Genomic DNA, 14,532 nt, shown 5'->3' with positions numbered 1-14,532 from the left:
CCTTGGCTTTCTATTCTTTTTAAATTGTAAGACTCACTGTGTAATATCATTTTTATTACAGTTAAACTAATTTATATTTAGGTTGACTGATATTAGCTTTTATAATATATATCTGAATTAAAGGAAATTTCTTTCCTTTACCTAGCCATGATTAAAATCAGAGAAACCCCCATTTACCTAACTCACCTTGGAATTGAGGGGAAATTAACATTGCTCATGAATGATTTACTCATATTGGACATTGACTAAGCTTATAATAATGATATATTATTATATATACACTGGTGGGTGTCTAAAATTAGACATCATATTTTAGTGATTTGGGGGAGGAGGATGTACTGGGGATTGAACCCAGTGGTGCTCTACACCGAGCTATATCTCCAGTCCTTTTTTAAAAAATTATTTTTTATTTTGAGATAGAGTCTCACTAAGTTGCTGAGAGCTTGGCCGAGTTGCTGAGGCTGACCTAAAACTTGCAATCCTCCTGCCTCAGCCTTTCTAGCTGCTGGGACTATAGGAATGTGCCACCACACCTAGTTAGTCATCTTAATTCTGTTCCTTAAAATAATATTCGTAGTAGATTGGTAGTTTTAAAATTTTAAGCTGAATTTTAATATCTGCCTGCTGCTTACTTCCAGAATAAAGAAAGTATCTTATGTTTGATGTCCACTGTACCAATTAATAGCAAATCTTGCTATATTTGCTGCTGATTATATATCATTATAGAATGTCATGACAGCATAAGGGAATACATAGAAGAGAGAAAAATAGTCTGAGATGTGATTAAAAGGGCACAATTAATTCTGAAGTGTTGTCTGGTATGGGATTTTTTACAAAGATTTTTTTCTTTTATTCAAATGTTACTAAGGATTTGAAGCGTTCATTACCATCTGGACTTGGTCTCTCAGAAACTCAAATTACATCTCATGGCTTTGACAGTACCAAAGAGGGGGTTATTGAAGCAGGAGCATATCAAGGTAAGAGCCCATATATTTGTAAAGATGGCTGGGATGGAGGAGGGGAGAAGTTTACTGACTGTACTTCCATTAATAAAGAACAAGAGTTGAGACCTTTAATTCTGTAATAAAACACTAATAAACACAATCCTTTTTCTCTTCAACTTAAGTATTTTAGGCTGTGTCTTAATAATCTTATATAAATTGATCAATGTGCATATTTTCACTGTTAAAAATTGTTTTTTAAATACTGAAAAACTCAAAATTATATCAAAATGTAGATTTAGATTGTATCCGTAAATTTATCTAGTTTGTAACCATAAAATTTATAACTATAAATATTGGTTTGTAGGAGTACATATTTCCTATATCAAAACATTAAAGTTCTCACCTAAAATAATTATCATGTAAATAAAAGAAGAACCATGCACACTATTTGAATGTGAAAAAATACATTGTTTTCTTGACAGAGCTGTAGTTAAAGTAATCGATGTTCATGAAGTACACTAATTTTAATACTACCTTGTAATTTCATGAGATAAAAACATCTCCATGCTTTTGCAATACTTAGCCCTCTTGCACATAGTAATGTGCTATATTTTTAGTGTATTACTGGCCAATTCTTTATTCAAGAACAGTTTAGATTTTAAAATATATTCTTTGCTACTGGGTCCTAGAAATAGGCATTTAGGATAATCCAGTATAATATCCCCTGTCCTAGATTAGTGAAGTGAATAGACTATCTCATGGTTTCACTTTCTCTCTCTCTTTCTCCCTCTCTCTCTCTCTCTCTTTCTCCCTCTCTCTCTCTCTCTCTCCCTCCTCCCCCTCTCTCTCTGTTTTTAATGTTTATAAAAATAAAGCTATAAAAGGGAACAAACATATCAGTATCTTAACAGTATACACATAAGCCCTGCATACTATATGTAGACACGGTCTTAAAAAAAAAATTCATCTCTGCATTTTTAAGCATAATGGCATTGTTATCTCTTTAGAGGTACAAGGCTTACTTTACATTAATTATTGTTTCTTTGTGGTATTGGGGATTGAACTCAGGATTGGGGATTGAACTCAGGGCCTTTAGCGTACTATTCAAGTGCTCTACCATCCGCAGCCCCAGTTTCAAAACTTAAATGTCAGCATAGAATAAAAATTAATTTAATATTCAGATATTTTAAGTGTTTTCAATGAAATTATTTAGCTGACATTTGATTTAACCTTTTTCCCCTCAAGTGAAACAGGATTATTGAATAATTGAAATCAACTGGCCATTCTAATTGGCAGTGCATGAACATTAAAATGCTAGTCAGTTTCATTTACTTAGAGATATACCCAATCCTTCAAATAGGAATTGAAAACGTGCTTCACACTGAGCATGGAGGCACATGCCTGTAATCCCAGTGGCTTGTGAGACTGAGGCAGGAGAATTGCAGGTTTGAGGCCAGCCTCAGCACCTTAATGAGGGCATAAGCAATTTAGCAGGTCCCTGTCTCAGAATAAAAATGAAAAGGACTGGGAAAATGTGTTTTATATAAAGGCAGTAATTTGTCTCTTTGAACTGTGTTTATAAAACATTTCTTAACCTAAACTGCATTGTTGATCAGTGTTAAAAAGAGAATCAGAGCAAGATGTAGTGGCACATACCTATAATCCCAGCTACTAGGGAGACTAAATAGGAGGATTGCAATTTGAAGGCCAGCCTGGACAACATATCAAGATTCTGTTGAGAGAGAGAGAGAGAGAGAGAGAGAGAGAGAGAGAGAGAGAGAGAGAGAGGGAGGGAGGGAATATCATGCTGCCACACTGGGATAAGTGGATCAATTGAGTGTTTACTGGAAAGTGGTAGTTGTTTTGAGGGCCTCTTTGCCTGCCCCTCTCTGTCTTTCTCTCTTTCTCTCTCTCTCTTCCATACACACACACACACACACACACACACAGACATATCTGTCTCACACACTCTCTCTCTATATATGAATATGATAAAGAGCGACATAATGCTTATAATTTAGAAAATAAGTCTTATGAAAAATGTTAGATATTTTAGTGCTGTTTGTTAGCTCTGGAAGAATGAAAGATAACTTAGTGACTCTATTACGCAGAACAGTTACTATAAGAAGAATGTTAATGGGGCTGGGGCTGTAGCTCAATTGATAGAGTGTTTGCTTAGCGCGTGTGAAGCACTGCGTTTGATCCTCAGCACCATATAAAAATAAAATAAAGATATTGTGTCCATCTACTATAAAAATATTTTTTTAAAAGAAGAATATTAACAATGTACTTTCCCATTTATCACTATCTTTAGCAAGTTTAGAAGAAATTATACTTAAATTCAGCTTAAAAAAACAATTATTATTGAAATTTTCCTAACAACAAAGATGTGGCAGAATTAGTAATAGTGGAACTCATGAATAAATCAAAGCTCCTAAGAGTGACTTGTGCTTCGTTTCTGGGTTTTGTTTTAATGGGGGTTTCAATCATTGAATCCATTTATTCCTTTCTTAGATTTCTGTTGTTGAGATGAAATGGAGCTAATTCCCCAAATTTAGTCAGTTAACAAGATCCTAGATTTTCTTTTGTTGATATTGGGGATTGAACTTAGGGGCACTTAACCAGTGAGCCACATCCCCGCTCCTTTTTATATTTTACTTAGAGACAGGATCTCACTAAGTTGTTTAGGGCCTCGATAAATTGCTGAGGCTGGCTTTTAACTTGCAATCCTCCTGCCTCAGACTCCCAAGCCGCTGGGATTACAGGCATGCACTACCATGCTGGCTGTTATTTTTAATGGGTATTGCTGAATGCTTTTGGTAACCCGTTTGGTAACTCTGGGTTAGTTTGAACTAGTTTAAAGGATTAGAATACTGAATACTAAAGATGCAAAGAGTGATAATTACCTTTGAAGGTAAAGCAAACAGCGGAAATCCCAATTACCTTAGCACAACGCCATGGTTTGCCATTTTAGTTTGGAAAGTTACATATATATATTACACATATCATGTTGTGTCATGATATTATTTCTTGTGCAAGATTAATAAACTGTAATAACTAAAACTACAGCTCTGTTCCTGGGATCATCAAGACATGAACTATGGTAGTCTTCTTTTATTTAATGCTTCCTTATAATAGGAACCCTTGTGCCTTGGATAGTAGTGATATAGTCTTTGTTTAAAATGGTGGTCAGATTTGATAACCTACTAAAATGTCCTCCAGCTCAGCAAGTAACTTATAATTAATGTTTTCTGCATTGAATCTAATAATGAAGATATCATAGTGTGGATTCAGAACATCTCAGTCTCTAATAAGAAACTGTTTTAATCTCTCTGAGCCCCATTTCTCTTACAGTTTAATTTGACAATTTGGCCTAGTTGATTTTCATCTCCCTTTCTAGTTTTAAATGTTATAGTACAACAGACTTTAGGGCACATGTATCTCTCATTTTGAAATGTAGTGACAATATGTAGGCTTATTGCAAAAATGTGAGATCTAGTCCAAATTCAGAATGGTACTAGAATTGATAACTGTTTCTGTTGCGAGGCACAGTAGTGCATGCTTATAATCCCAGCAGTTTGGAAGCTGAAACAGGAAGACTGCAAGTTCAAAGACAGCCTCAGCAACTTGGTGAGGCCCTAATCAACGTAGTGAGTCCTTTTCTCCAAAAAAAGGGAGTGGTGGTGGTGTGGGGATATGGCTCAGTGATTAGGTGCCCCAATACCAAAAAAAAGAAAAAAGAAAAAGAACTTACTGTGTCTGAAATATGTAGTTACCACTATTTTAAGTAAGGAAAGTGGTTATTGATTCTTTCTTAAGAAAATTTAGTTATGAATTTGATATATTATGTATTTTCCAGAGAACTAGGGAAGAACATTTACAGACATTAAATATTCTCAGCTATTTTTTTAACATCTTTTAAATGATTACTCCCTTTTCTTTGGTTTGCTACTTAGCATTAGCAATAATATTAAGTAGTCAGTATTTCTTATGCTGTGATGACAAGGTTCATAGATATTACATAATTTGCTACTAATGTGTTCCTGGCACTATGTGGTAAACAGCCATAATTTCATGCGGAGGGTCAGAATTTAAAACTGTTTCATTCAACAGTTTGTTTCCTCTGGTTATCAAACTTGATTGTGTTTAAAAATCAACTGGCTTTTAAAAAACAACATATGCCTGTTTCACTAATGATAACGATCACTAGATCTATAAAGTATCCCGATAATGTTTTAAAAACTATGGAAGTGGTGATCAGTCAGAAAATACATCAGCACTTCTGAAACTTCCAAGTCCTACAAAGGAACTAGGTACTGAGGATCTTGTGATAATAGGGATTCTGGTTCAGCAGATATGGGACAGGGCTTGAGATTTTGTGTTTCTAGATAGGCTTCCAGGTGACTTAATTGCTGTGGGTGCCCTGCATGACTCGAGTGAAGGACATAGTTCATTCACATTTCTGTAAGAGATAATAAAGCATTCTTTCATATCCCTGTGTGCCTTCGGATATTTACTTGAAAAGTTTTTCCTTCATTTTAAAGAGTAGCACATTATGAAGTATTTACTTCAGCTTTAAATCATTCAATTGTGGAACTTTAATCACTTTCTATTATTTGGTTTTGAAAATAGCAGAGTCCAGGTGAAATAATTTTGTTTAGATATGATCTTGCCAAATTTCTTCATATAGGTATGTGTTTTGTTTGCTTTTTATAGTTTGATGAAAAATTTATATAAGAACTCCATTTAATATTAGTTCTTTTCTGAAAGAAAGCAAATATATTAATTCCAGTCATTAATCTCAGTGTTTTCGTATTTTAAAGGAAATAGCAATAAACCTAATTTCAAAACGTATAGTATGAGGAGGAGGAAAAGGATATTCATGGTTAAATGTCTGCCCTGCCCTTTTCAGGTTCCCCAGCACCACCTTTGCCATCTGTTCTGTCTCCTAGCAGGGTTGCAGCTAGTCGACTGGCTCTACAAGGAAGTGATTTAATTGTTCCTGCAGGTATTCACTGCACTGATTGGATAAAGCCTCCTTGCTACTGCTGAAGCTAAAATTCACTCAGTTTCATAATCACTTGCTTTGTGTTCTTAGGTGTGTGTTATTCTGGCTTTTTTGGTGGCTGCTGCTTTTTTTTAAAACAATAGGGAAATAATCTTTCTAGCCATAGCCTATCTTTCTGGCTTTTCAAAGTAATTAAGCTGCATCTCGCTGAAATTTAATCCTTTTAAAGGTTAGAATCATAGTAAAATGTGATTTGCTTTAAATCATTCTTTCTTTGCTCTGGGCAATATAGGTTCACTGACTGGATCCTAACCTTCCAGCTTTGCAGCTCTGTCCTGTTTTCAGTTAAACAAAAAAGGAAGTTTCAACAGTTCGGTGGTTATTATTGGGAACAGAATATTGGAAGTAGAAAAGATTTTGTCTTATTTTCTTCCTCAACTTACAAATAGTTTTCAGATTGCAATAAAATACTATACAATTTGCCAATTATGCCCAATTTAAAAAATCCTTGGGAAGGATTAACATCTTTGCATTTTAAATTTGCTCCGCACTTTAATGTTGCTGGACTATAGAAACAGGAAAAATGAATTCCATGTTTCTTTTGGTATGGAATGTTGACAATATTTTGTTTCTATGAGAATTTTGCAAATTCCTAAATGTGCTTGATTTTATATACTTTTCTCAGATTTTATCTTAGCTTGTGATAAAGCTGGGTTAAAGGTGGGCTGGCTATAGGAAGAAGAGAGAGAAGAAAATTGTTTTATTTCTCAGAGAGGGATCCAACGCCAGACCTTGCACAGGTCAGGCAGGTGTTCTACCACTAATATACCCACCACCTCCTAGCCTTAATCCTAATTTTTTAAAACCATTTTTGTTTTAATTTTTTCCTTAGTGTTTTATTGTGCTTTTAAAAATTATTTTAAAGTTTCTACCCCAAGTCATTTATATTGTAAATGTTTATAAAACATTTTTTTCTACTATGAAAAATATTTGTGATTAGAAATTATATAGTGTTAGAGTTGCTTTTTTGTCATAAAGTCTCAATTGCTGGGACAATATATCATCAGGACTTTCCAATGCCTTTATTAATTATGCCTTGTTTTTTAAAGATTTTTGTGGGAGAGGCTCTTGAGGAAAAGGTACAGTGTAGGTCTTTTTTCAACTCAGCATATTACACTGCTGGTGAGATTTTTTTATTATTATTTAAATAAAATGTGTTTTTTAACTGATGATATAAAAATTGTGCATTTTAAGCTGGTACCATGTGATTGATTTGATATATGTATTCATTGTGTAATGTTTAAGTCATATTAAACATATGTTCTTAAACATTTATCATTCTTCATGGTGAAAACATTAATTTTTTAATGACTTTTTGAATCATTTTTAAAAATTTATCCAAAATCATAGCAACTGGTCTAAATAGTATATGCAGTGGAAGGAGGTCACTGTTAAGGATTTTCATTGACAAAAATAGTTTCTTTAAAGGGTCAGCAGGTTATAAGATAAGTTGTGAAATTTTTATTTTATGTGAAGAAAATAGCAACAATATAGAAAAGAAGGTTGATTGCAGCAGAGTTTTTTTTAAAAGATAACAGCCGGGCATGGTAGTGCATGCCTGTAATCTCAGCAGCTCCCAAGGCTGAGGCAAGAGGATCACAAGTTCAAAGCCAGCCTCAGCAACTTAGCCAGGCCCTAAGCAACTCAGCAAGACCCTGTCTCTAAATTAAATATAAAAAAGGGCTGGGGCACGCTCAGTGGTAAAGTGCCCTGGTTTCAATCCCTAGTACCAAAAACAACAACAACAAAAAAAAAACCCCAAAAAACAAAAAAACACCCCAGACAGACAGACTACATGACATACATTTAAGTTTCATGGACAGAGGTGTTTTTAAGTGATTAGGAATTTCTAGTTCTACAATTTGTGAGAACCTTTTTATTTTTTAATTGTAAAGTAGTTTTAGTTGAATGGCATCAATATTTTGTTTTCTTTCTTTCCCTACTTGTCTTTATCTGGATGGTGCTTTTGTCTTTTTGTTATGATCATGCAGGTGGCCAACGAACACAGACAAAAAGTGGACCAGTAATTCTAGCAGATGAAATTAAAAATCCTGCAATGGAAAAGTTAGAACTTGTTAGAAAATGGAGTCTAAACACCTATAAGGTTTGTAATTTTTAAATTTTTCTTAAATGGGTCTAAGAATCTTCATTTATGTTTATTCAAATTATTATATTGCAATGTTATGAATATGAATATATAGAAAAGAATTTAACCATCTAAATTTGAAAGTACAATTAGAAAATTAAATGTTTGTTTTATTATCGATATTTACATATAATTTAAAATGTCAGTAAAAATAGTGAAAAGCTATTAAAATTCTTAACTGCCAAATAGTACATATTTGAAGAAATATACTTACTGCCTTGGGATTATTTAGCCATAGGGCTATTACAGATATATTTGCCCCCTCTGCCTCCCCCACCCCGCTATTTTGGATACTTTATTTATTTTTAATTTTAAGAGAGAGTGCTGCCCAGGATGGCCCCCAGCTCCTAGATCAAGTGTTCCTCCTTCCTCAACCTCCTGAGTAGCTGACTATAGGCATGTGCCAGGCCTTTTTTTTTTTTTAATACTTTATAGTAACCAAAGATTGGGAAAGCATATTAATTCTCTAAGGTTTGAAATTCTTGTATCTTCTTATAATTACTAAGTGTTAGCCATAGGTAGCACAGTAAATTTATTAGGTTTTAAAATTTTATCCACATTGTTATTGCATAGCTTGAGTATTTGGTTATTTTCCTTATGTTCTCCATAAAATAAATAAGCAAATTACTTAATCTATAATATATTTCATGTATTATAAATAGCCCAAGCCCTAAATTCACTTAGTAATTTTGAAAACTCATCGTGGATAGGGTACTAAATTCATGGAACAGGTAAGTGGCTGAAAGCCCCAGCAGCTTAGGTTGGAGCATGAGCCACACTCTTGAGTTGTGAATTGTTTGTCAATCTGTTGGTTGGCAGTTCAGGAATCATGTGTTTCTTTATACAGAGTTGATCTCTCCTCTGTGTCTTCTTAAAACAGTGAATTTATTTTTTCAGTTAATTATTTTTTAAATATGTTTTGAAATCCTCAACAAAATTACAGTTTTTCTGCAGATGGTAAACGTGCCCTGAAACATGCTATGTTTAACCCATAACTTCCAGAAGTTACTTAGCTTGGGACAGTGTAGAAGCTGAGAAATGCCAGTGATGCCAGCTTATGCAGGGCATTCTCTTAAGTCATTGCTCTGTTTTCAAAGATTGGAATTACCCTATTCCTTCATATCACAACTGCTTACCCAATATTCACAGATGTCTCCTCCATCTTCTTACTGATCCCACATACTCAGTCAGTCATTAAATCCTATGGATTCTGCCTCCTTAGTTTTCCATCATGTTTTCCTCTTTTCTGCATCCCAGCCTTCACAGCCATTGTTTTGTCTTTGTTACACAAACTATCCCCCCACTCCACCCTTACTGTAATAACTTCTCAACAAATTCTCTTGGACTACATTTGCCTAATGTGGTCACTGTTGCTTTAACATCCTCCAGCCAATCCCCAGTTGTCTTCAGAATGGCATGAATCTGACCCTGTCTACTTTTCCAGCTTTTTCTACTCCTCTTTTCTGTCTATGGATCCTATCCATACCAAATTACCCAAAGATTTCCTTAAGCAATCTATGCTTTCTAATACTTGAGTAACTTTGTTTATGATGCTTATCTGCCGACTGCATGGAATTCCCCTTTATTTCACTTGTTTCTTTCATACCAGACTAAACTCCATTTATTTATTCATTTATTTATTAAATGTAGTTCCTTTGAACCCTCCTCTCATTTCATTTGGTTTTTTTCTTGTTCCTTTTCTAATTGTTCCTATTTGTGAATGTTATGTTTCTTTTCTTCCATTTATTACTTCTACACTAATCTGAGTTGAATCGTTATTAAGATTCTACATTTGTCTCATAATATTAATATTATGTAGATTCTACATTTATCCTTTCCTGAAATTTATATAAATGAAAATGACCAGTCTTTAAAATGTGGTGCATATGGTATACTATGTGAAGGAGGTGTTGTGTTTTTTTATATGAAAAATTCTCATCAGAACTTAATTTGGATATTCCAATTTAGGTCACAGGAGAAAAAGAGGGTTCTAACTCAAATGATTTTTTGGAGCTTGTTGCCCCGTGTGTCTAGGCTGACAAACAGCTCTCAACCAAAGGAAGCTCAGAGTAAAATGACCTGTTGGGTCTATATGATTCTCTTTGTTCTCTTTTACACCTTTTTGATCTAAATTGTACCTGTTATTGGGTATTCATTGTTATGGATAATGCTTTAGGAACTTGTTCTGATTGGGTGGATTTGGGACAATGATTGTTATCCTTATTATTTCTTTTTTTAAATATTTTTTAGTTGTCAATGGATCTTTATTTTATTTATTTATATGCGGTACTGAGAATCAAACCCAGTGCCTCACACATGCTAGGCAAGCTCTCTACCACTGAGCCTCCACCTCAGCCTCTTTATATTATTCTTGAATATCTTGATTCGGTTCATGACTTTGATCTTCCTGCTTTCATGATTTCTGTCTTTAATTTCTTCTGTCCTTTAGAAATACTCCAAGGCTTTTGTCAAAAAGAAGATCTAGTTCTTCATTTGTTCATTGTTAATTTCAGCCCCAAGACCAGGCTGGTAATTAAAAGCCAGCTAATGTAATAGGAGTAATTTTGAGTTCAGCTCTTGAACCCATCTTTTGAAGCATTATTTTAATCTACCTGATTTTATTCATAAAATTCAAATCCAGAATTTATTTTATGCTTCTCATCTGTAGAAACAATTGTAAATAATAAGCTATTTTATGTTGTTTCGTCTTTTGTTTTTCCTCGTCTACAATAGAGTACTTTTTGAAGTCTTTTTTTAACATTAATCTCAGTTTCAGCATTTAGAGCTGTTTGATTCTTTCCTAAATATTAAAAAATTTTTTAAGATATTTAAGAATTTTCCATTTTTATTCATACTCTTATTAATTAATCTTTGTTGTCTTTAAGGCAGTATCTTTTAAACTCCCTTGTAAACTGCCTGTTTTTCTTGTCATATTGCCTCGTTCATTTATTGGTTGGCCTATTTTCCCTGTTCAAGTTTTTTTGATGCTCCCTTCTCTATATTTCATTGTAATAACCTTCTTAAAATCTGTCTGTTGTTGCTCTGTGTTTCTTCTTTTGCTTGCACTTAAATGTCTTTATTTTTTAGCATTTGAAAAAAGCTCTTGGTGCTATTTAAATACTCTTGCACAGTCACTATCTTGTAAGTTCATGCAGTGACATGCAGGGTAATTTTCACACCATGTGTCACTTTATTTCATCTGTCCTGCTCCAACTGGGAGATCTACATGGATCAGTAATTGACTTTGCCTTTCTTCTACCCCTTTAACTTAGCTTCATTTGGAAGCTGTTATCTTCAAAATGAAATCTTAATTTATATGGGACTACCAGCTCATTACAAATAATCTACATTTTCAAGGACTTTAACAAAGGATAGAGAACTTAGATTCTTAATTTTGTTTTATTTTAGACTTCCTCCATAGTATATAGTAGTCTACAAATTTTCATTTTAATATCAGTATACATTAGAAATTGATTTAAATAAAAATTCACTCTTTAGGGATTATGTAAAAAACTCTTTTTGAGACCCTAATGAGTGGCACAATGCCTAACAGCTTTATATCTTCTCACTACAACTTTCTTCACAAAGCTGCCTGTAGGCCAGTATAGTATTCTTATTTCCAGATTATTTAATTTTTTAAAGAGTATATGATTACCTTTATTGGAATATAGGTTCTGTAAGGTCAGTTTCAAAACTTGTTTCAGGTGTCCAGATTCACCTTAATTTGCCTCATATCAGTATCTCACTGCCCTAGCTTCCTGGAAACAAGCAAACAAAAACATTTCCTCATTAAACCTTTGGCCCTCCTGCCTTTCTGTAACTGTTATTTCTGGGGGAAGAAAATGGCCACTCAAAATAACAGGTGACATTTCTTTAGTTTTGCCCAGTTTATGAATCTACTTTAATGGACTTTGGCTTCTTAACTTTCAACAGATACTAATCTGGGTTGCTATGGAAGGAACCACATGCTTTGGTTTGGGAATAAATTCAGTGTCTCTGATAGGGAACATCCTGGTCTAAAAGAAAAGTGTGAGAATGAGTGACCTAGCTCTTTTATGTTATTGCCACTTCAAGCAATTATTTCTTGCTGATTTTTTTTCCTCCTTAAAATCATCATATCTCCTCCAGTTAAACTTTTCTCTTTATGTGATTTTTATCTCATAGGACAGTTTTGTATGTTTTCCCAGTAATAGTGTTATTTCTCTTCTATTCTTAACCTGTACTTTTTTTTTCTTTTTCTTTTTTTCTTCCCTTTAGTTCTGGGGTACTCTAGCACTGAGCTACATCCCTAGACCTTTTGATTTTTCATTTTGAGATACAGTATTGCTGAGTTGCTCAGACTGGCCTTCATCTTGGGATCCTCCTTCCTCAGCCTCTGAGGTAGCTGGGATTATAGGCATGTTCCCCCATACCTGGTTATTATACTTTTTTATTATAATTTTTTCTATGTAGTTAAGAATTTTTCTACTTTTTAAGAAAAGAATTCCTTTAAAAAAAAAAAGTTTGTTCCTAAAGATCCTTAGTTGATGAAAAAAAGAGAATGTGTCAGGAAATTAGTTTTAATTTTAAATGGAAAAATATATGATTAGCAGGTTTATGTATATTGACAAAAGGGCTTACGATATTTTAATAGAAAAGAAACATTCAGAGTATTTTATATGTAACAGAATAATCTCATATTTATTCCAAACATTTTATGTTTGATTATATGTTTAAAGTTGAGTTTAGAATTTAGAATACTCAAAACTATTGATAGATGCCTATTTAATGGGATTAAAGGAAAAGGGAATTTACCTTTTATTTTATGCATTGTTTTAATTTCTATAACAAACATTAATTCTATAATCAAACCTTTGAAAAACATAATAAAGAGCAAATTTTTAAATTATGATACTATATTTTTAGAATATTTTTGGTAAGTTTTAATGGTGAATATGTTGATATGCTACACAGTTACCTTTAAAATGTATTATTGAATGATGAAAGCCTTATCATAATTTTCTATTTCCATCAAAAATTGTTACTTGGAGGGGCTGCAGTTGTGGCCCAGTGGTAGAGCGCTTGCCTAGCATGTGTGAGGTACTGGGTTCGATTCTCAACACCACATACAAATAAATAAAATAAAGGTCTATCAACAACTAAAAAATATTTTTTAAAAAATGTTACTTGGAAACTTATTTTCATGTGCTTTGAAATTAAATATATTTTAAAGCATTTTAGGTTTCTATATCTTCTGTATTATTATTTCAGGTGTAGAATAGAATAACATAATTAAACATCATGCTAAGTAAAAGGAGAACTCAGTAATCTGTAATTTCCCTCTTTTTCTCTTTCCCCTCCTCCTGCTTCCTTCCCTTTTCATTCTTCCTTCTTTCCCTTCATTCCTACTTTATATACTCATACACAAGAATTACATAGGGGGAAGACAGACTAAAACAAAGCCTTTGAAACCCAATAAGAGCATAGAATTTTGGTATTATTCTTAAAACAATGCCAACTATCTCTATTGTGTCCAATAATTTATCCAAACTTAAATGTGAGAATTTATCTGACAGTATATAAATTAGATGAATCTTAAAACTTCTTCTGATTAGTAATAGTTTTTAGACATATCTGGTAAATTTGCTCTGTGTCCTGATAAATTGCTAAACGGCTGGCAACTTTCGGTTTGTTAGGTTAGTTTACTTGAAATTAAAATACAAAAGACGGGCTGGGGCTGTAAGTCAGTGGCAGAGAGTTTGCCCAGCATGTGGGTTCGATCCTCAGCACCACATAAAAATAAATAGATAAAATAAAGTCATGATGTCCATCTACAACTACAAAAACAAAAACAAAAAGACTTATGCTACATGTTTAGCATTTGTATTTTGGATTGCTATATTTGTTTTTCCTTTTCTCTCTCCCTTTCCTAAACAAAGTACATCTTTCCATTTTTAGTGTACTCGACAAATTATCTCTGAGAAGCTAGGCCGTGGCTCAAGAACTGTGGATCTTGAACTTGAAGCTCAGATTGATATATTAAGAGATAACAAGAAAAAATATGAAAACATTCTAAGACTGGCTCAGACATTGTCAACCCAGCTTTTCCAGATGGTGCACACCCAAAGGCAACTTGGAGATGCTTTTGCTGACCTGAGTTTGAAGTCTCTAGAACTCCATGTAAGATTATTTAAAATAGCTATTAGAGATGGAAGAAAATGTTAATGGGAATAGTCCAAGAGGTGATTTGTTACATTTATGATTTGCTGAATTCTTAATACAGTTGGAGTTTGGGTTTTGGGGATTGAACCTAGAGCCTTGTGCATGCTCTACCACTGGTCTACAGCCCCAGCTTTATATAATTGAAATTTTGAGACATTCTTTTAAGGTATTTC

At 33.6% G+C, this 14,532-nt stretch overlaps 1 protein-coding gene across 9 annotated transcripts in view; it reads left to right on the top strand.

Annotated features, from left to right (window-relative positions):
* Window positions 1-14,532, top strand: part of Arfip1 (ARF interacting protein 1) — a 109,216-nt gene that overhangs the window by 65,624 nt on the left and 29,060 nt on the right. For 5 of the 9 annotated variants that reach the window (XM_005337607.5, XM_005337606.5, XM_013363926.4 and 2 more), the window contains 4 exons: window positions 869-977; window positions 5,857-5,952; window positions 8,004-8,116; window positions 14,096-14,317. In XM_005337607.5, coding sequence (XP_005337664.4) covers window positions 869-977; window positions 5,857-5,952; window positions 8,004-8,116; window positions 14,096-14,317 — 540 coding nt within the window. Of the gene's footprint in view, window positions 1-868; window positions 978-5,856; window positions 5,953-6,017; window positions 6,043-8,003; window positions 8,117-14,095; window positions 14,318-14,532 lie in introns of those variants that run through there. The other 4 variants (XM_021734755.3, XM_005337609.5, XM_021734757.3 and 1 more) reach the window with 4 other exon arrangements.

This window comes from Ictidomys tridecemlineatus, chromosome 9 (assembly GCF_052094955.1).
Source record: "Ictidomys tridecemlineatus isolate mIctTri1 chromosome 9, mIctTri1.hap1, whole genome shotgun sequence".
Taxonomy (NCBI): domain Eukaryota; kingdom Metazoa; phylum Chordata; class Mammalia; order Rodentia; family Sciuridae; genus Ictidomys; species Ictidomys tridecemlineatus.
The sequence above is the reverse complement of the archived record's forward strand: the minus strand, read 5'-3'. Positions and strand labels throughout refer to the sequence as shown.